This window comes from Schistocerca gregaria, chromosome 1 (assembly GCF_023897955.1).
Source record: "Schistocerca gregaria isolate iqSchGreg1 chromosome 1, iqSchGreg1.2, whole genome shotgun sequence".
NCBI lineage: Eukaryota > Metazoa > Arthropoda > Insecta > Orthoptera > Acrididae > Schistocerca > Schistocerca gregaria.
The window spans coordinates 822,859,310-822,882,584 of record NC_064920.1 but is presented as its reverse complement, the minus strand read 5'-3'; the positions used below and the strand labels follow the sequence as shown (position 1 = coordinate 822,882,584).

General features: G+C 44.9%; 1 protein-coding gene across 1 annotated transcript in view; it reads left to right on the top strand.

Annotated features, from left to right (window-relative positions):
- LOC126275586 (probable cytochrome P450 49a1) overlaps nucleotides 1-23,275 on the top strand; it is a 129,123-nt gene that overhangs the window by 10,846 nt on the left and 95,002 nt on the right. The window contains exons 2-4 of the mRNA XM_049977213.1: nucleotides 445-535; nucleotides 11,258-11,501; nucleotides 18,360-18,476. Of these exons, the coding sequence (XP_049833170.1) occupies nucleotides 445-535; nucleotides 11,258-11,501; nucleotides 18,360-18,476 (452 nt within the window). The remainder of the gene's footprint in view (nucleotides 1-444; nucleotides 536-11,257; nucleotides 11,502-18,359; nucleotides 18,477-23,275) is intronic.

Here is a 23,275-nt window from a genome sequence, read left to right as displayed (position 1 = left end):
TTCTCCATTGACTTTAATACCTACTCCGAATTTTTCTTTTGTTTTCTTTACTGCTTGCTCAATATACAGATTGAATAACATAGGGGAGAGGCTACAACCCTGTCTCACTCCCATCCCAATCACTGCTTCCCTTCCATGCCCCTCGACTCTTTAACTGCCATCTGGTTTCTGTACAAATTGTAAATAGTCTGAATACGTTACGTCTTTTTAAATTTGAGGGTGAGACCATTCGCAGAAAACCAGTCAGTGATACTTTTAAGGACACTGTTCACCGTTTCTTCACAGGATAAGTGCCACGTGAGTGAAGGAAGGACGCAGCCTATCGAGGCGGCTGTACTCGTCGGCAGAGCCGGATTGTGCCTGCGAACGTCTCGGCGCGTCGGCATGAGCTCCAGAGCGTCGGCGCACGCGGTGGTGGGGGCGGCGGGGGCGGCGAGCGCGCAGCTGGGCGGCGGCGCGCGGCCCTTCGCGCAGATCCCGGGGCCGCGAGCGCTGCCGCTCGTCGGAAATGCCTGGCGCTTCCTGCCGCTCGTCGGTAAGTCGCCGCAGCTACAGGCAGCCTACTCCATTCTTGAACCGTCCTCTCACGGGACGAGGCTAGGTAGCTTGGCACCCGGTGTAGAGTTTTCACTTGTCACCTCCCCCTTACCCCCACTAATCCCACACAAACATCAAATAATTTTTTTGGGTGAAGTAACTTTTAGACACAAGTGATTGAGTAAGCAAAGTATAATGTCAACAATTTTATAAACCTTTATAACAATCGAAACAAGTAAATACGAGGGTCTTGCATACGAGGTGCGACAATAAAGTAATGAGACTGATGTGGAAAAAAAAGTTGCTTACCGTTTTAGTCAAGTTTAGTGTTGTCTCCTTCAAAGCAGTTCCTTTCTGATTGCACACGCTTTTTCCAGCGCTTCTGCCATTGATGGTAACATTTCTGGAACTCATCTTCTGTAATATCCTCCAAGACCCTCGTCACGGCTTTTCGATCTTGTGTTGTTTGAAAATAGTGTCCCATGACAGCCGTTTTGACTCTTGGAAACAGAAAAAAGTCGCACGTAGCGATATCTGGTGAATAAGGTGGCTGTGGTAGGACGGAAATTTGTTTTGAAGTTAAAAATTGCTGTACTGGCAGAGCAGTATGGGATGGCGCATTATCGTGATGCAGAATCCAATTATCAGTAATGTTGGCACACAAGCGAACTCTTTTACGGAGTCTTTCTAAAATTGCTTTGTAGTAATATTGGTTAACTGTTTGTCCAGGAGGCACCCACTCTTTACGAACAATTCCCTTGGAATCAAAGAAGCACACAAGCGTGCATTTCACTTTTGACTTTGACATGCGAGCATTTTTTGGTGTAGCCATGGTGTAGCCATGTATGGAAGTGACTTCGGCGTTTTGTCTCTGGATGGTACTGGAAAAATCAACTTTCATCACAATTATGGATTGATTTCCGTTTGCTCTAACAGATCGGCTGCCACATTTTTCCGTGTTTCTCACTATTGTGGCGTGAGATTTTTGGGGACCATTTTTGCACAAGTCTTTCTCATACAAAGATCTTCAGTTATTATTAGACGAACCGTTTCTCGATTTATGTTCAGTTCTTCTGCAATCATATTCACGGATAATCTTCGATCAGACCGTACGAGTTCATGCACCCTGGCCAAGTTGCCATCCGTCCGTGAGGTTAATAGCCGTCCACTGCGGTTTTCATCTTCAACATTCGTTCTGCCTTCACTAAACATTTTATACCAACGAAAAACATGAGCTCTAGACGTAACCTCCTCTCCAAAAGCTTTCTGAAGCTTACCGTAAGTTGTTGTTGGCCTTTCACTCAATTTAACGCAAAAAGTAATGGCATACAGTTGCGCAGTATTATGAGGTTCCATTTCCGTGATGAGAGACACAAACATGTGTTAAGTTATTACAGCAGAGCTCACGACTAAGCAGTTGCATCGATGTACCACTTTGACTAGAAGCAGCTTATAGACCAAGGTCAAAGATATTGTGCCTACACAAGCCTGCAGGGTTGCCACATCTTGCAAAGAAAATCAGTCTCAATACTTTATTGTCATGGCAACTGCAGTATATCCTGCGATGGTGCGACAACATGGGAATTGCACATTGTGCATTGAACCAATGTGTGGAACACACACAGGATTCCAGTACAGGACGTCAACGCAAAGGTTGCAATAAAACACACGCATTGGACTCTGTGTAAATTTGTTGTGCCTGAGTACAAACGGAATAAAAATGAATCAAAATCAACTAACGTCCTTGAGAATACTCCCCAAGTGCATCACACAGCGTTGCCAGCCACCGGGAATGCGCTGAATGCCATTGTCATTGCCATCAATGTGTGCCACTTGTCGCCGAATCTCGTGACGATATCCGTCCGCCTGCTGTTGTGGCCGAGCGGTTCTAGGCGCTTCAGTTGGGAACCGCGCTGCTACTACGGTCGCAGGTTCGAATCCTGCCTCGGGCATGGATGTTTGTGATGTCCTTAGGTTAGTTAGGTTTAAGTAGGTTCTAAGTCTAGAGGACTGATGACCTCAGATGTTAAGTCCCATAGAGCTGAGAGCCATTTTGAACCATTTTGATATCCGCCCTGTTTACGAAGCGCCCCCACGCAATGGTTTCTACCGATGTGCAGTGAGTTCAAATCACACGGATTGATATCTGGTGATTAGGGTAGGTGGTGGAGAATTTCCTAGCCCCACAACTGTACACACTTGTTGATGACGCCTGCGGCGAGGGCTGTCGTGTTATTGTGGAGTATGATTGCATTATCCAGCAGAGTATGATTGCATTATCCAGCAGTGGCGGACGTTTTTGCTGAAGTGTACATGTCAGATGGTTCAGCAGAAAGTTGTGCTAGTATTGGACACTGAGAGCGTGGCCGTAACAGGGTGACACTCCAGAATACCGTGGATGTCATACGCCAGAATGAGTATGACTTCCTGGAGTGATACTCTTTATTTCCCACAACTGTTCATAGTTCCGCATGACACTGAGTACCATTTCTAACAGAGAGAAAAGCAATTTTCACGTATGATCGCTGTTCCAGTCTGCTTACACCCATTTCGTAGCACGTTCAAGCTCACATTGAATGTTTCAGGCGCTGGTACGGAGCCATCCTCGTATGTGGTCGTAATCTGTTGGTTGATTTCGGTAATATTTGACGCGGGCTTTTGAATTTATTTACTGCGATTACGGTGGTGTCACCTGTTCGCACGATACACCATAGTTATCACGACATACAGTATGTAACGATCGGCATAAGTGCTTCAAATGGCTCTGAGCACTATGGGAGTTAACTGCTGAGGTTATCAGTCCCCTAGAACTTAGAGCTACTTAAACCTAACTAACCTAAGGACATCACATACATCCATGCCCGAGGTAGGATTCGAACCTGCGACCGTAGCCGTCGCGCGGTTCCAGACTGTAGCGTCTAGAACCGCTCGGCCACTCCGGCCGGCTAACGATTGGCATAAAACGCATATTTATACATAACACAGTTTAGTTAGTTATTAAGAAGCATTGCAGATAACCAAACATCTTCTTTGTGACTTTAACACTTAGCTAAGAACCTCTTCCTCTTAACTTTTTCTGCTGCAAATCTTACAGTTGCAAATCAGCACTTTTGGCTATACTATTTCCATTTGACAAAACTGACAGAGTGGACCTACGATAATTCTTGATTAGTTTGAGTTTTAAAACATTGTAATCAGATGACGCTAACGAAACACTTAAAGGTAAGAAAAATCTTACCACCAAAATGAACAAATCTGGAAAATTCATACAGAACACAAACTGTAAAAATCTTAAAAATCTCGAAACAAGAGGCTTTTTCTTTTGGAACTTTGGCGTCTTGCAAATATCTCCCCTATGACTGAAGCTTTTGCAAGAAATCTCAGTGTAACTGTCAACTAAAGTTTGTACTCTTGTCTTTGCATTAAGTAATTAGAAAACGTAAAATAGTTTTGAAAAGAGCACCGAATCCAAGACTGTCCTATTGCAATTACATAATTTTACAAGCGAAACAGCTGTGTCTTTGTTATAAACACATACGACCGGCTAGATAACCTGAAGAAAATATAACTTAACGTACTAAGGTCGGTAGATACTCGTATATTCTCCCACACATTTTGTGGAAAAGCACTTCTTTGAATCCTGGAGACCCTAAACCAGATACACTCCTGGAAATTGAAATAAGAACACCGTGAATCCATTGCCCAGGAAGGGGAAACTTTATTGACACATTCCTGGGGTTAGATACATCACATGATCACACTGACAGAACCACAGGCACATAGACACAGGCAACAGAGCATGCACAATGTCGACACTAGTACAGTGTATATCCACCTTTCGCAGCAATGCAGGCCACTATTCTCCCATGGAGACGATCGTAGAGATGCTGGATGTAGTCCTGTGGAACGGCTTGCCATGCCATTTCCACCTAGCGCCTCAGTTGAACCAGCGTTCGTGCTGGACGTGCAGACCGCGTGAGACGACGCTTCATCCAGTCCCAAACATGCTCAATGGGGGACAGATCCGGAGATCTTGCTGGCCAGGGTAGTTGACTTACACCTTCTAGAGCACGTTGGGTGGCACGGGATACATGCGGACGTGCATTGTCCTGTTGGAACAGCAAGTTCCCTTGCCGGTCTAGGAATGGTAGAACGATGGGTTCGATGACGGTTTCGATGTACCGTGCACTATTCAGTGTCCCCTCGACGATCACCAGAGGTGTGCGGCCAGTGTAGGAGATCGCTCCCCACACCATGATGCCGCGTGTTGGCCCTGTGTGCCTCGGTCGTATGCAGTCCTGATTGTGGCGCTCACCTGCACGGCGCCAAACACGCATACGACAATCATTGGCACCAAGGCAGAAGCGACTCTCATCGCTGAAGACGACACGTCTCCATTCGTCCCTCCATTCACGCCTGTCGCGACACCACTGGAGGCGGGCTGCACGATGTTGGGGCGTGAGCGGAAGACGGCCTAACGGTGTGCGGGACCGTAGCCCAGCTTCATGGAGACGGTTGCGAATGGTCCTCGCCGATACCCCAGGAGCAACAGTGTCCCTAATTTGCTGGGAAGTGGCGGTGCGGTCCCCTACGGCACTGCGTAGGATCCTATGGTCTTGGCGTGCATCCGTGCGTCGCTGCGGTCCGGTCCCAGGTCAACGGGCACGTGCGCCTTCCGCCGACCACTGGCGACAACATCGATGTACTGTGGAGACCTCACGCCCCACATGTTGAGCAATTCGGCGGTACGTCCACCCGGCCTCCCGCATGCCCACTATACGCCCTCGCTCAAAGTCCGTCAGCTGCACATACGGTTCACGTCCACGCTGTCGCGGCATGCTACCAGTGTTAAAGACTGCGATATAGCTCCGTATGGCACGGCAAACTGGCTGACACTGACGGCGGCGGTGCACAAATGCTGCGCAGCTAGCGCCATTCGACGGCCAACACCGCGGTTCCTGGTGTGTCCGCTGTGCCGTGCGTGTGATCATTGCTTGTACAGTCCTCTCGCAGTGTCCGGAGCAAGTATGGTGGTTCTGACACACCGGTGTCAATGTGTTCTTTTTTCCGTTTCCAGGAGTGTATCTCCTTCATCCAGAATCTCATTTCTTTTACGATCGTAGTATCGTCGCTACTAAAAAAATCAATGTTCTTTACTTTCCGATCTCAAATTTCCACATTCCTCAAAATACACTGTGGTGGCAAAAGTCGTGGGATACTTCCTAATAAAGTGCAGCAACCGGATGTGGCATCGGTTTAGCAAGTCGTTGGGGGAGAGGGGGTCCTTGCAGAAGTATTGACCTATGCTTCTTTTACAGGACTTTGTAACTACAAAAGTGTTTCCGCTGAATCATTTTCTGCATGAGCTGACCTCTCGATTATGTCCGATAAATGTTCGATGACATTCATGTCGGGCGATCTGGGTGGCCAAATCATTTTCTCGAATTATCCAAATAGTATTCAAACGAATTACGAATAATTGTGGCCCGGTGACATGGTGGACTGTCATCCATAAGAATTCCATCATTGTTTGGGAACATCAAGGTCATGAATGACTGCAAATGGTCTCCCACTAGCCGAAAATAACCATTTCCAATCAGTGATCGGTTCAGTTGGACCAGAAGACTCAGTCCACACCATTATCGAGCCACCACCATTTAGCACAGCGCCTTGTTGACAACTTGGGTCCATGGCTTCGTGGGGTCTTCACCACACTCGAACCATACCATCGGCTCTTACCAACTGCAATCGAGACTCATCTGACCAACTCACGGTTTTCTATTCGTCTGGGTTCCAATCAATATGGTTACGATCCCAAAAGGGGCGCTGCAGGCGATGTAGTGCTGTTAACAAAGGCACTCGCTTCGGTCGTCTGCTGTCATAGCCAATTAACGCCCAATTTCACCGCACTGCCCTAACAGAGGCCATTGTCTTCTCCTTGGTGAGAGATAGTGTTAGAAATTTGGTATTTTCGACATATTCTTGACACTGAGGATCTCGAAATATTGAATTCCCTGACGATATTCGAAATTGTATCTCCCTTGTGTCTAGCTCCTACTACTATTCCGTGTTCAAAATTCGTTAATTCCCGTCGTGCGTCCACAATCACCTGAGTACAAATGCACTGGTCTTTCATTCCTTGTGTACGAGATACTACAGCTATTTATGTATTGCATATCGCTATCCCATGACTTTTGTCACCTAAGTGTATACTGAGGCGCCATTGTACAGATATGTATGTGAAAACCATCAGTGTCCAGCTTTCCCTCCAGTGATGATAGTTTTGTGAACGGAAACAGGTATTGTTTCAGCTGGTTGTTTACAATGCATTATTTCAAAAGTATAAGCGACTTTTTGAAAGAAATTTCCGCCATTAAACTGTAAATTGCTTATTCAATAATTTCGCACAATCATGATTTAGGCTTTATAGCCATTCTAAAGTGCAGTTTGAATGTCATATAATGTCTGAGCTGCCTAAATGACAGAAGCAAGTTACATATCAGTGAATATTGTTATGTTTATGCCGGCCGGAATGGCCGAGCGGTTATAGGCGCTTCAGTCTGGAACCGCGCAACCCCTACGGTCGCAGGTTCGAATCCAGCCTCGGGCATGGATGTGTGTGATGTCCTTAGGTTGTTAGCTTTAAGTAGTTCTAAGTTCTAGGGGACTGTTGACCTCAGCTGTTAAGTCCCAGAGTGCTCAGAGTCATTTTGTTATGTTTATGCATACATTTATACAGATGAAACTTTTTCGAAGACTGCTGTAATTTCATTTTAATATTTCACATCTATTCAGACAATATCTAACAATTACGTTGACAGATATAAAATTTTGATGTTTTATTCACTGTATAGTGACAGTACCAGAAAACATGACGTGAGGATGAAGTGCAAGCTCTAAATGGTGATTCATTATTAAAGTAAACTGTAGAAACGAATGATAAGCTACACAGGTCATTGTTAGCCCATAAACGCAAGATGCCTTTACCAACTGAACACAGGCACAGCACGCTTTTTTGTCGCTAGGATATAACAATGACATTGCTTTACAACGAGCTGTCTTTCGGCATAGCTCGTATGTTTTAACATGGTGGAGCTGCAATAAACAAGAATACAATGATCTTGTTCTTGCACTGGACGAAATTTGTATGTTTTCGTCTGAAGCGTGGACTATAGCGCGAAAATTTACTAGAGGTATCACTCCTCCTGTAATGGAACACATTTGCCAATTTGTAATTTGTATCCATCAATTTTAGTCTTACACCCTCCACAGTCTCCCAAAACATAGCTTCATTAAAGGCCACCTGATCCTGACAATCGGTTATTTCGCCATGTCAGCGCTACTTTACAACAGCAAGTCGTGTGGTCATGTTCTGCATTAACAGTATCACGACTAGCCCTATACACCCGCATGCTTCAGTCGGAGAGAACGAGTCGACGATTATGATGCGAACGCAGCGCCACAGACCCGTAGACGATACCCGTGGTGCTAGCTGTAGCACCTTTGATGGTTCCAGTGCTCTCTCGTCCGCAACGAGGAAACTGTTAGCTGCCTTGACGCCACCTCCTATGCTGGGCTGAACTTCAACTATGCCGCTCTATTCACGACACAGTCGACACTCCCATCGCTCAAGACAGCGACAACTGTTCAGTGAGCACTCAGGCACCCTATCGTATATCGACTAGACAACAATTATCAGATCTTAATACTGTAAGAATGTGTCATGGACTATTTGGACCAGTGGGTGAAGCACTGCAATCGATATCCCTGAAGTTTCGTAGCTCTGTGGAATCTAACGACCAACGAAGAGCTTCAGCTATACACTGATCAGCCAGAAAATTATGACCACCGACCTACTACCGATATAAAACCACCCAATCGATAGAAGCGTCACCTGGCGAGGAATGAATGCTAGTCAGTTGCAAGCATGGTTCATGTAGTACCAGTGAGCGCGCTGTCCGTGTGAGAATGGGGAAGGCGCACGATTTATCTGAGTTTGACCGAGGGCAAATTGTGATGGCCCAGAGGTTTGGTACGAGCATTTCGAAAGCTACACGACTTGTCAGATGTTCAAGGAGTGCTGTGCCGAGTGTCTTCAACACGTGGTGGAACAAAGGTGAAATCACAACCAGACATCGTGAGGTTGGGTGGTCACTCCTCATCACAGACGTCGGACATTGAAGGCTCGGCAGAATGGTAAGGCAGGGCAGATGGCGAACTGAGCAGAACTAACATCAGACTTTAATGCTGGGCAGAGGACAAGTATGTCTGAACACAGTGTACCGGACACTCCTAATGGCGGGCCTCTGCAACCAACAACCCATGCATGTGTCAAAGTTAACACCACAATATCAGCGACTACAACTGAAATATGCACACCACCATCAGTACTGGACACTGACGCGGCAGCCGAGCGTTACATGGTCTTCATATCGATGGGAGGGCACGAATGCGTCATCTTCCATGGTAACAGTTCTTTAACACTTGTACTGTAGGTTGGAGACAAGCGCGTGGCGGCTCCCTTTTGCTCTGGGGAACATTCATGTGGGCATGCATGGGTCCAGTGGAGCTCATGCAAGGCACCATGACGGCCAGGGAGCATCATACACTGGTTGCACACCAAGTCCACCACTTCATGACAATCATGTTCCCTGATGGCAGTGGCATTTTTCAGCAAGGTAACGCGCAATGCCACAAGGCCAGGAGTGTGATGGAGTGGTGCGAGGAGCACAGTGGCGAGTTCCAGTTGATGTGCTGGCTCCTTGACTCGCCAGATCTGAACTCGATCAAACACAGCTGGGATGTGATTGAACGTGGCATCTGAGCTCCCTCTCCGAATTTACGGGAATTAGGTGACTTGCGTTTGCGACGTGGTGCCAGTTCCCTCCAGCAATCTACCAAAGCCTCATTGCTTTCATGCCAAGATGCGCTGCCGCTTTTATCTGTGCCGAAGGTGGACATACTGGCTATTAGGTTTAATAAACCACGGAATAATGGAGATAGAGAGGTAAGAATTGACACACATGCTTGGAATGACATGTGGTTTTATTAGCAAAAAAAGCAAAGTTCAAAAAATGTCCGACAGATGGCGCTGCACAGCAAAACATTAGTGACTGCGCATGACAATCGTGTATAAAAGGAGCTGTAATGAGAGAGATAATCAGAGGCGCCAGCGGTCGCAGCTTGTTGACGTTACCTGAAAAGGAGCTTTTAGTGAAGCTGTATTATCAGAATGGTGAATGTGCTAGTTCAGCGTTACGATCCTATCGCCATAGGAAGGGGATTCGAACGGGTAAAGGTCCGTTGACAAATGCAGCTGTGGCGAGAATGATTTCGAAGTTCGAAGCAACGGGTTGTTTAGACGATAGACCCCATAGTGGCCGAACGAGCACAAGGCGTAATTCTGCTGAGGCACTTCAGGAAGAAATGGAGACTGTAGCGGGTTCGTCTATGCACAGGGAAGTCAGCGCTCGTGTAGTCGCACGTTGCACCGGCTTTTCATACACTATTGTTTGGTTGGCACTTAGGCGCACTCTCCGGTGCTATCCGTACAAAATCCACGGGCATCATGAACTGTTACCTGGCGATTTAGTGAAGCGGATGGCATTTGCGGTGTGGGCATTTCAAAAGATGGCGGAAGATGACGATTGGTTGAGTAAGGTGTTGTGGACCGACGAAGCTCATTTCACGCTCCGAGGGTCTGTCAATGCCCAGAACTGCAGAATTTGGGCTACCGAAAATCCTAGAACTGTCGTGGAAACTCCGCTGCACGACGAGAAAGTCACGGTATGGGTTGGATTTACCACATCTAACGTTATCGGGCCTTTTTTCTTCGAGAAAATGCGTGATTCTGGGTTTGTAACTGCTAGCGTGACGGGTGAGAGGTAGGCCGATATGTTACAGAATCCCATGATCCCCAGCCTGGCTGATAAACACCTGCTGGAACTTACGATGTTTATGTAGGATGGCGCTGCACCCCATATTGCTAGAAGCGTGAAAGATGTATTGCGCGCGTCGTTTGATGATGATAGTGTGTTCAGCCGCCACTTTCGTCATGCTTGGCCTCCCAGGTCCCCAGACCTCAGTCCGTGCGATTATTGGCTTTGGGGTTACCTGAAGTCTCAAGTGTATCGTGATCGACCAACATCTGTAGGGATGCCGAAAGATAACATCCGACGCCAATGCCTCACCATAACTCCGGACATGCTTTACAGTGCTGTTCACAACATTACTCCTCGACTACAGCTGGTATTTAGGAATGATAGTGGACATATTGAGCATTTCCTGTAAAGGACATCATCTCTGCTTCATCGTACTTTGTTATGCTAATTATTGCTATTCTGATCAGATGAAGCGCCATCTGTCGGACATTTTTTGAACTTTTGTATTTATTTTTTGGTTCTAATAAAACCCCATGTCATTCCAAGCATGTATGTCAATTTGTACCTCTCTATCTACATTATTCCGTGATTTATCCCGTTTTCAAATTTATACTGACTTTTTGATCACCCAGTATATGGCACATAGGTAGGAAATTCTGTAGCCTCGTGAACTGAGGCCATTATCCAGACAGTGTTGGTATTGTGTCTCCGGAGGGTGAGTATTTTTTTGTCCGGTGTGATTATTTATGTTCCTCTCCAGAAAAGTCACCTGTAACGAGGTGCGTCGTGGCTGGGGACCCGCTGCCAGCTGCCTGACGTGTGGGTGTGTGCCTGTGCAGGCCAGTACGCGGTGGAGCGGCTGGACGAGGTGATGGCGTCGCTGGGCCGGCACGGGCGGCTGGCGCGCTTCTCGGGGCTGGTGGGCCACCCAGACCTGGTCTTCCTGTTCGACGCGCGGCTGGTGGCACACGTGCTGCGCAGGGAGGACGCCTGCCCGCACCGGCCCGCCATGCCCTCCATACAGCACTACAAGGCGCGCATGCGCAGACACTTCTTCGGAGAGACACCGGGGCTCATCGGAGTGTGAGTACACCACTGCGTCAGCCGACTGACCCTCTGCGCACGGTTCCACGAGGAAGCCTGCAGATATGTCTATTTCCTAAAAATACCGTTCCACATTCTGAAACACCAAAACGCTTAAGCCCTCAAAGGGATTTATCAACATGCTTTTAGGCCAATTCTATCCTGATCTCGATAAGAGGGTTGGGTAAGGTAAACACTCCTGAGTCATATCATGTGTAGTGGTACTAGAATGCATTTCTTTTGTCTTAAATTAAAAAAAAATGTGATTACCATACCTATTATCTTTTTCGTGGTCCAGATGAACGTTACTGGGCTGGGATGCTTTTATTTTGTTTTAATTAAGAAATTACGATTGACTTAAAATAGTGTCTGTGATGTTTCCATCGAGATCTGGACTGAAACTTGGTGACAGATTAAAACTGTGTGCCGGCCCGAGACTCGAACTCGGAACCTTTAAATTTCAACGGCAAGTGCTCCACCATGTGAGCTACCCAAGCACGACTCACGACCCATTCTCACAGCTTTATTTCTGCCAGTACCTCGTCTCTTACTTTTCAAACTTCACAGAAGCTCTCCTGCGAAAGGCAAAGGTCCCGAGTTCGAGTCTCGGTCCGGCACACAGTTTTAATCTGCCAGGAAGTTTCATAACAGCGCCCACTCCACTGCAGAGTGAACATTTAATTCTGAGAGCTGGAATAATTCCATTAGGAGAGCCGAATGGAAAATTATTGCCGGCCGGAGTGGCCGAGCGGTTCTAGGCGCTTCAGTCTGGAACCTCGCGACCGCTACGGTCGCAGGTTCGAGTCCTGCCTCGGGTATTGATGTGTGTGATGTCCTTAGGTTAGCTAGGTTTAAGTAGTTTAAGTTCTAGGAGACTGATGACCTCAGATCTTAAGTCCCATAGTACTCAGAGCAATTTGGTAAAATTATTAGTTCAGTTTTATGTTCTCAAATGGCTATATTACATATGAAACAAACACTAACAAGGGAACCCCCCATCGCATCCCCCTCAGATTTAGTTGTAAGTTGGCACAGTGGATAGGCCTTGAAACACTGAACACAGATCAATCGAGAAAACAGGAAGAAGTTGTGTGGAACTATGAAAAAATAAGCAAAATATACAAACAGAGTATCCCATGCGCAAGATAGGCAACATCATGGATAGTATGAGCTGAGGTGTGCCGTGGTCCCGTGGTTAGCGTGAGCAGTTGCGGAACGAGCGGTCCTTGGTTCAAGTCTTCCCTCGAGTGAAAAGTTTAATTTTTTTATTTTCAGACAATTATTATCTATCCGTCCGTCCGTCCGATGCGACTGTAAAACTGTTGCATTCATTTGTTGCAGTTTATGTGACAAACTCTTATGTTTTCATCACTTTTTTGAGAGTGATTATCACATTCACAAGAAAACCTGAATCGGGAAAGGCACAAGAATCTTTTTACCCATTCGCCAAGTGTACAACTTAGGTGGGTCGACAACATGTTACTGTCATGTGACGCACATGCCGTCACCAGTGTCGTATAGAATATGTCAGACGTGTTTCCCTGTGGAGGAATCGGTTGACCTATGACCTTGCGCCTCCCCCCCATGAACCATGGACCTAGCCGTTGGTGGGGAGGCTTGCGTGCCTCAGCGATACAGATGGCCGTACCGTAGGTGCAACCACAACGGAGGGGTATCTGTTGAGAGGCCAGACAAACGTGTGGTTCCTAAAGAGGGGCAGCAGCCTTTTCAGTAGTTGCAGGGGCAACAGTCTGGATGATTGACTGATCTGGCCTTGCAACATTAACCAAAACGGCCTTGCTGTGCTGGTACTGCGAACGGCTGAAAGCAAGGGGAAACTACAGCCGTAATTTTTCCCGAGGACATGCAGCTTTACTGTATGATTAAATGATGATGGCATCCTCTTGGGTAAAATATTCCGGAGGTAAAATAGTCCCCCATTCGGATCTCCGGGTGGGGACTACTCAAGAGGATGTCGTTATCAGGAGAAAGAAAACTGGCGTTCTACGGATCGGAGCGTGGAATGTCAGATCCCTTAATCGGGCAGGTAGGTTAGAAAATTTAAAAAGGGAAATGGATAGGTTAAAGTTAGATATAGTGGGAATTAGTGAAGTTCGGTGGCAGGAGGAACAAGACTTCTGGTCAGGTGACCACAGGGTTATAAACACAAAATCAAATAGGGGTAATGCAGGAGTAGGTTTAATAATGAATAGGAAAATAGGAATGCGGGTAAGCTACTACAAACAGCATAGTGAACGCATTATTGTGGCCAAGATAGATACGAAGCCCACACCTACTACAGTAGTACAAGTTTATATGCCAACTAGCTCTGCAGATGATGAAGAAATTGAAGAAATGTACGATGAAATAAAAGAAATTGTTCAGATAGTGAAGGGAGACGAAAATTTAATAGTAATGGGTGACTGGAATTCGGCAGTAGGAAAAGGGAGAGAAGGAAACATAGTAGGTGAATATGGATTGGGGCTAAGAAATGAAAGAGGAAGCAGCCTAGTAGAATTTTGCACAGAGCACAACTTAATCATAGCTAACACTTGGTTTAAGAATCATGAAAGAAGGTTGTATACGTGGAAGAACCCTGGAGATACTAAAAGGTATCAAATAGATTATATAATGGTAAGACAGAGATTTAGGGACCAGGTTTTAAGTTGTAAGACATTTCCAGGGGCAGATGTGGACTCGGACCACAACCTGTAGATTAAAACTGAAGAAACTGCAAAAATGTGGGAAATTAAGGAGATGGGACCTGGATAAACTGAAAGAACCAGAAGTTGTACAGAGTTTCAGGGAGAGCATAAAGGGACAATTGACAGGAATAGGGGAAAGAAATACCGTAGAAGAAGAATGGGTAGCTCTGAGGGATGAAGTAGTGAAGGCAGCAGAGGATCAAGTAGGTAAAAAGACGAGGGCTGCTAGAAATCCTTGGGTAACAGAAGAAATATTGAATTTAATTGATGAAAGGAGAAAATATAAAAATGCAGTAAATGAAGCAGGCAAAAAGGAATACAGACGTCTCAAAAATGAGATCGACAGGAAGTGCAAAATGGCTAAGCAGGGATGGCTAGAGGACAAATGTAAGGATGTAGAAGCTTATCTCACTAGGGGTAAGATAGATACTGCCTACAGGAAAATTAAAGAGACCTTTGGAGAGAAGAGAACCACGTGTATGAATATCAAGAGCTCAGATGGCAACCCAGTTCTAAGCAAAGAAGGAAAGGCAGAAAGGTGGAAGGAGTATATAGAAGGTTTATACAAGGGTGATGTACTTGAGGACAATATTATGGAAATAGAAGAGGATGTAGATGAAGACAAAATGGGAGATACGATACTGCGTGAAGAGTTTGACAGAGCACTGAAAGACCTGAGTCGAAACAAGGCCCCCGGAGTAGACAACATTCCATTAGAACTGCTGACGGCCTTGGGAGAGACAGTCCTGACAAAACTCTACCAGCTGGTGAGCAAGATGTGTGAGACAGGCGAAATACCCTCAGACTTCAAGAAGAATATAATAATTCCAATCCCAAAGAAAGCAGGTGCTGACAAATGTGAAAATTACCGAACTATCAGTTTAATAAGTCACAGCTGCAAAATACTAACGCGAATTCTTTACAGACGAATGGAAAAACTGGTAGATGCGGACCTCGGGGAGGATCAGTTTGGATTCCGTCGAAATGTTGGAACACGTGAGGCAATACTGACCTTACGACTTATCTTAGAAGAAAGATTAAGGAAAGGCAAACCTACGTTTCTAGCATTTGTAGACTTAGAGAAAGCTTTTGACAATGTTGACTGGAATACTCTCTTTCAAATTCTAAAGGTGGCAGGGGTAAAATACAGGGAGCGAGAGGCTATTTACAATTTGTACAGAAACCAGATGGCAGTCATAAAAGTCGAGGGGCATGAAAGGGAAGCAGTGGTTGGGAAAGGAGTGAGACAGGGTTGTAGCCTCTCCCCGATGTTATTCAATCTGTATATTGAGCAAGCAGTAAAGGAAACAAAAGAAAAATTTGGAGTAGGTATTAAAATTCATGGAGACGAAGTAAAAACTTTGAGGTTCGCCGATGACATTGTAATTCTGTCAGAGACGGCAAAGGACTTGGAAGAGCAGTTGAACGGAATGGACAGTGTCTTGAAAGGAGGATATAAGATGAACATCAACAAAAGCAAAACGAGGATAATGGAATGTAGTCAAATTAAATCGGGTGATGCTGAGGGAATTAGATTAGGAAATGAGACACTTAAAGTAGTAAAGGAGTTTTGCTATTTAGGAAGTAAAATAACTGATGATGGTCGAAGTAGAGAGGATATAAAATGTAGACTGGCAATGGCAAGGAAAGCGTTTCTGAAGAAGAGAAATTTGTTAACATCGAATATAGATTTATGTATCAGGAAGTCGTTTCTGAAAGTATTTGTTTGGAGTGTAGCCATGTATGGAAGTGAAACATGGACGATTACTAGTTTGGACAAGAAGAGAATAGAAGCTTTCGAAATGTGGTGCTACAGAAGAATACTGAAGATAAGGTGGATAGATCACGTAACTAATGAGGAGGTATTGAATAGGATTGGGGAGAAGAGAAGTTTGTGGCACAACTTGACTAGAAGAAGGGATCAGTTGGTAGGACATGTTTTGAGGCATCAAGGGATCACAAATTTAGCGTTGGAGGGCAGCGTGGAGGGTAAAAATCGTAGAGGAAGACCGAGAGATGAGTACACTAAGCAGATTCAGAAGGATGTAGGTTGCAGTAGGTACTGGGAGATGAAGCAGCTTGCACAGGATAGAGTAGCATGGAGAGCTGCATCAAACCAGTCTTAGGACTGAAGACAACAACAACAACATGACCTTGCGATCAAACGTTTTCGGTTCCCATTGGAGAGGCACGTCCTTTCGTCTACTAATCGCACAGTTTTGCGGTGCGGTCGCAAAACACAGACACTAAACATAGTACAGTGAACAAAAACGTCAATGAACGAACGGACAGATCATAACTTTGCGAAAAAAAAGTGAACTTTTCACTCGAGAGAAGACTTAAACCAAGGACCTCTCATTCCGCAGCTGCTCACGCTAACCACGGGACAACGGCACTCCTCAGCTCATACTCTCCATGATGTTGCCTATCTTGCGCATGGGCTACTCAGTTTGTATATTTTGCTTATTTTTTCCCTAGTTCCACACAACTTCTTCCTGTTTTCTGGATTGATCTGTGTTCAGTTTTTCAAGGCCCATCCCCTGTGCCAACTTATAACTAAATCTGAGGGAGGTGCGATGGGGAGGTTCGCTTGTAAGAGATATTAGACACATCACGTATACTTTTGGTACTTTAGAACGCATGTCCTATGTTAATTTTTCAGTGGAGTGAATCTTGTTTAAAAGCCCTCTTTGTTCACACAAATAAAATTTGACACAAATTAAATTTTACCATTGAAATCTCTTATACAGATTCAGTTGTCAGTCTGTTGTCCTCCCTTGCCCACTACACATGTTTTAAGGAGAATAATCTCTCAAAACAAGCGCTGTGGACTGGCACTGCAAATAAGAACTGCACTATTTTAGTTACTTCAGTAAATTGTTCTTCACTACTACGCGACTCAATATACTTGTACCATTTCTTCCGGCTTGGTTCAGATTGCCCATCATATGTCGCTGTGCATTTTTTTTAAACTTTGAAAACTGATCAGAACACTTTCCGTCATTAATTTCAAATTATTTATCCACCAAAAATTTGAAAGATTCTTACACAAATTAAATTTTACCATTGAAATCTCTTATACAGATTCAGTTGTCAGTCTGTTGTCCTCCCTTGCCCACTACACATGTTTTAAGGAGAATAATCTCTCAAAACAAGCGCTGTGGACTGGCACTGCAAATAAGAACTGCACTATTTTAGTTACTTCAGTAAATTGTTCTTCACTACTACGCGACTCAATATACTTGTACCATTTCTTCCGGCTTGGTTCAGATTGCCCATCATATGTCGCTGTGCATTTTTTTTAAACTTTGAAAACTGATCAGAACACTTTCCGTCATTAATTTCAAATTATTTATCCACCAAAAATTTGAAAGATTCTTACACATAAGTTCCTGATGATCTAATCCCATAACCGAAGTAAAAAGCGTTTAAATTGTTGACGATACCTTGGAAGTCATCACACTGAACCATTATCACATATCGTCGATAAACGTTCTAGCTCATGGAGTGGGAAACTAACCATATCATTTTGAATCCTATAAGGATGAAACTTCTTCCGACTAAATACCCAGCCGCGCGGGATTAACCGAGTGGTCTATTGCTGCAGTCATGGACTGTGCGGCTGGTCCCGGCGGAGGTTCGACTCCTCCCTTGGGCATGTGTGTGTGTGTGTGTGTGTGTGTGTGTGTGTGTGTGTGTGTGTGTGTTTGTTTGTCCTTAGGATAATTGAGGTTAAGTAGTGTGTAAACTTAGGAACTGATGACCTTAGCAGTTAAGTCCCATAAGATTCCACATACATTTGAACATTTTTGAACTAAATACCCAATTTGGTTCTTAATTGGGGCAACTGCCCTAATGAATGATTGCACCTTCAGATCTAGTCTTAGCTGAAAGTGAAGCGAGAAAATTAGTCGTAGCTTCCGCCAAACCATAGACCAGTTGTGCGAAGCTGTTCCTCTAATAAGAGCCGATGGCGAGAGAACAGCTTTTAAAGGGAGCAATGGAATGATAAATGAGAATGCCCACAGTAGAGACAAAAGCGAATCTTTTCGCACATGAGGCCTGTTAGACTGAATGTTTAAACAATTCGAGGCGTTCCGTATGCAGACTTGCACGACCGACGTCAGTGTTAACAGGTGGTGGCGTGTTGCAGGCACGGAGAGCCGTGGGAGCGGTTCCGGGCGCAGGTGCAGCAGCCGCTGCTGGAGGCGGGGGCCGCCAGGCGATACGTGCCGGCGCTGCAGCAAGTGGCTGACGACTTCCTGCACAGGTAGGCCCACTCACACGTCCCTGCACCCAATCTCGTCAATATGTAACCACTGAGATTTAATCCACTTGCAGAAGGAATATCCGAACTGAACCGTGAATTTACTTTCAAAATCTTATCTTAATTAATTTACTTTATTTACTATCGATTCATCAAGAACATTAACACATTTAACCACACTAGGTGAGCGTGGAAGTAGTTGCCAGGGAGTAACTGATGAAAATGAAATTACCTTTAACAAATGGGAATTTTATTCATAAAAGCCTTTTCAAAACACATTTAAAATTTATAAGCAAAAATCACCCTCGAAATATCAAGTTACACGTTTATTTAGAGGCAGAAAGAACAATATTGACAGTATGAGCCTTCAGGCTGAGAAGCTTGCCGCTCCCTTCCAACACGGCCGTAGTCACGAACGCTGACAACAACCTCTGAGAGACTACACTGGTGCAAATCTGCAACACACCAGATTACTTGACACTAAAAATTTTAACAAGTCACACAAACACATTAACTATGCATCCCGTAAGAGGGATGGAAATGATACAAACACTCACACTAAGAAATTATTTGCCACCTAAAGTGGAAGGGTGTCAACTTTATAACAATGACTATTTAAATAAAACCCATGAAATTCAGACTTACATAAAATGTACAACATGCTCTACATTACACATATACCGCCTCGCAAGATGATATGCAAGATAAAAACATGTTTCAGGAATTCGGCCTTTACACCTTAGTTCTATAAATTCGTTAACACCGAATCCGACTAACATGACAGAGGCAGCTATTAACATATGGCAGACTGACAGGGGGAGCCGACCGCGGTGTCCGTGCGGTTCTAGGCACTTCAGTCCGGAACCGCGTGGATGTGTGTGATGTCTTTAGGTTAGTTAGGTTGAAGTAGTTCTAAGTTCTAGGGGACTGATGACCTCAGAAGTTGAGTCCCATAGTGCTCAGAGCCATTTGAACCCATTTTGTTACATACATGCACGTACATGACAGAGAGAGACAGAAGTATAGTCAAATGCGAAAAATGATAAAAAAATTTAATGCCCTTTCTGTTACTTGAGCTCATAATATCTTAATTTAAATTTTTCCTACGTTACTTTTAATGTTATAGGGCCTCAAATGATCGTAATGAATAAAATTCTTAGTGAAAATCCATAGGTGTCCAAACTTAAAGCAACAAATCGCTATTTCCCCTCGTCTGCATCTACATCTACATCATACGCCGCAAGCCACCTAATGGTGTGTGGCGGAGGGTACTTTCGGTACGACTATCTGATCCCTTTAACCCTATCCCACTCGCGAATAGTGCGCGAGAAGAATTATTGTCGGTAAGCCGCTGTTTTGGCTCTAATTTCTCGAATTTTCTCCTCGTGGTTAATAAGCGAGATGTATGTGGGAGGAAGTAATATGTTGTCTGTTCCCTCCTGAAAAGTGCTGTCCCGAAACTTGAATAGTAAATCTCTCCGTGATGCACAACGCCCCTCTTGTAACGTCTGCCAGTGGAGTTTGTTTAGCATCTCCGTAAAGCTCTCTCACCAGCTAAACGACCCCGTGACGAAACGCGCCGCTCTTAGTTGGATCTTCTCTATCTCTTCTATCAGTCCTACCTGATAGGGATCGCAGATAGATGAACAGTACTCAACAATCGGGCGAACAAGCGTCTGATAAGCCACTTCTTTCGTGGATGAGTTACATTTTTTTAAGATTCTTCCGATGAATCTCAGTCTGGTGTCTGCTTTTCCCACTGTCTGTTTTATATGGTCATTCCACTTAAGGTCGCTCTGGATACTTAAGCCTAGACATTTCACTGCAGACGCTGTCTCCAGCTGTTTGTCATCAATAGTATAGCTGTACAGTAGTGGATTTCTTTTCCTATGTATGCGCAATATGTTGCATTTATTTACGTTCAGGATCAACTGCCAGAGCCTGCACCATTTATCAATTCTCTGCACCTCGTTCTGCAAATTCTTACTATATTCTCGCGTTGCTACTTTGGTATAAACGACTGCATCATCTGCGAATAGCCTTAAAGAGCATCCGACGCTTTCTACTAGATCATTTATGTATATTGTGAACACCAACGATCCTATCACACTTCCCTGTGGTATTCTGGATATTACCTTTACATTTGTCTAATTAGTTCCGGTAAGAGCGCTGTGTTGAGTTCTATGTCCAAGAAAGTCTTGAATCCAATCGCAAGTCTGCTCCAATGCACCGTAAGCTCGTATTTTTTTCATTAAACGGCAATGCGGGACGGTGTCAAACGCCTTACTGAAATGAAGGAACACGGCATCAACCTGAGCGCCGTTGTCCACTGCGCTGTGGATCTCATGGAGGAACAGAGCGAACTGAGTTTCGCAACAGCTCTATTTGCGGAATCCATGTTGATTTTTATAGAGAAGATGTTCATTTTCCAAGAACTCCATATTTCTTGAGCATATATAGGTCTATAATTGTGTGGATCTGTCTTAGGACCTTTCTTAAAAATGGGGATGACCTGCGTATTTTTCCATTCGTTAGGTACCATTCGTTGCTCAAACGATCTACGATAAATTACTGCTAGAAGGAGAGCAAGTTCTTTCGCATAATCCTTATACAATGTTATAGGTATCTCATCTGGTCCTGAAGCCTTTCCACTAAGTGATTGTAGCTGCTTTTCAGTTCCTCGATCGGTTATCTCAATATCTACCATTTCGACGTCCGCACGACGATTGAAAGGAGCGACAGTGTTACGATCTTCCACGGTGAAACAACTTCGGAAGACCGAATTCGGTATTTCGGTCTTCTCTCTGTTATCTTCCGTTTCGGTGCCGGTGTGGTCGCTGAGAGAATGAATAGATGATTTTGACCCACTTACTGATTTTACATACGGCGAAAATCTCTTAGGGTTATTACTCAGGTCGGTTGACAACGTCTTACTTTCAAAATCACTGAACGCTTCTTTCATTGCTCTCCTTATGCCCTTTCCGCTTCGTTCAGCTTTTGTTTGTCGGCTAGGTTTCTACTTCTCTTGAATCTGCGATGAAGTGCTCTTTGTTTACGTAGCGCTTTTCTAACACGGCTATTAAACCATGGTGGATCTTTCCCATCCTTTAAAACATTAATCGGAACATACTTGTCTAGGGCACATTGAACAACGCCTTTGAATTTATTCCATTTGTTCTCCACGTCTTCGTCCTCATCACCGAATATTTGATGCTGACTGCTGAGATATTCTGAAATTTCGGAAAAGGCATCCAGAACAATGTAACACGATTCCGTTTCTGGCACCAGTTTTGATGGCATAACACTCCCAATCTATACCTGGCAAGTTGAAGTCATCCCCTATTACAACGTCATGATCAGGCAAATTGCTAATGATATTCTGCAGGTTTTGTCTGAAGCGCTCTACAACTATAGATCCTCACCCAGGTGGTCTATACAAGCATCCGATCACCATTTTTGACCGTTCTTTGATACTCAACTTCACCCAGATTAATTCACAATCGGAATCGGTGATACCTTCGCTAGATTTTATCGAATTTTTACTGTAATAAATACTCCGCCACCATTGGCGACTAACCTATCCTTACAATAAACATAGCAGTTTGAACTTAGGATTTCGTTGTCATTGACGTCTGGCTTCAACCAGATTTGTGTCCCCAATACTATCCGTGCATTATAACCTTCAGTAAGCTATACTAATTCTGTTTCCTTGGATGTTCCCGTCTAATTCACGGTGTAATCATACAAAATGTCCGTACAGTCATGTTCTGCACGGAAGATGGCATTCCCGTCAATGGACAACCTAGTCAACAATGATGTCAGGGTACCTCTCAAGCGGGGTGGTGTTTGCCGGGTAGCCCCACATCCACAATCGCTATGTATGGCACAAACAAGAAGCGTACCAGACTCTCTGCGGTTGAAGACCATAAGACGAATGGAAGCAGGACAGTAGGAAACTGATGTGACCCAAAGGGCCGGCCGGGATGGCGGAGCGGTTCTAGGCGCTACAGTCTGCAACCGCGCGACCGCTACGGTCGCAGGCTCGAATCCTGCCTCGGGCATGGATGCGTGTGATGTCCTTAGGTTAGTCAGGTATAAGTAGTTCTAAGTTCTAGGGGACTGGTGACCTTAGAAGTTAAGTCCCATAGTTATCAGAACCATTTGAACCATTTTTGACCCAAAGGCTTAATGTGAATCGTTCTGTTGTTTCTCGGATGTGACGACAATTTACAGAGACCGAAACAGTATCCCGAAGAACGGGACAGGGCCGATCACGAGTGATATCAAAAAGAGAGAACCGTTACCTGGCTGTAAGGTCACGACGGCACTGCCTTAGTACTGCACAAGTGGCATCTGACCTCGCAGCACCCACTGGACGTGTTGAATCGAAACAAACGGTGCATAGTAGGCTTCGGAAGAGTAGCCTTTATTCTCGGAGACCTTCTGTCTGTGTACCTCTGCGCCCAGAGTGGAGTCGTCAACGTGCTGCTTGGACGGTCGAATAGTGGGCCACTGTTCTTTTCGCGGATGAGTCTCGATTTGATCTACAGAGTGAATGTCGACGCATTCGCATCTGGAGGGAACGTGGGACACGATTTCGGAATCCAAACATTGTGGAAAGAGACCAATGTCAAGGAGGATCCTTAATGGTGTGGGCAGGGATTATGTTGAATACTCGAACACCCCTTTATGAAATTTTACGGGTGAATCGGCATGGTTTAACTGCTGTCAGGTATAGCGATGAGATCTTGGAACCTCATGTGCGGTTGTTGCTAGGTGGTGTGGGCCCACACTTCATATTG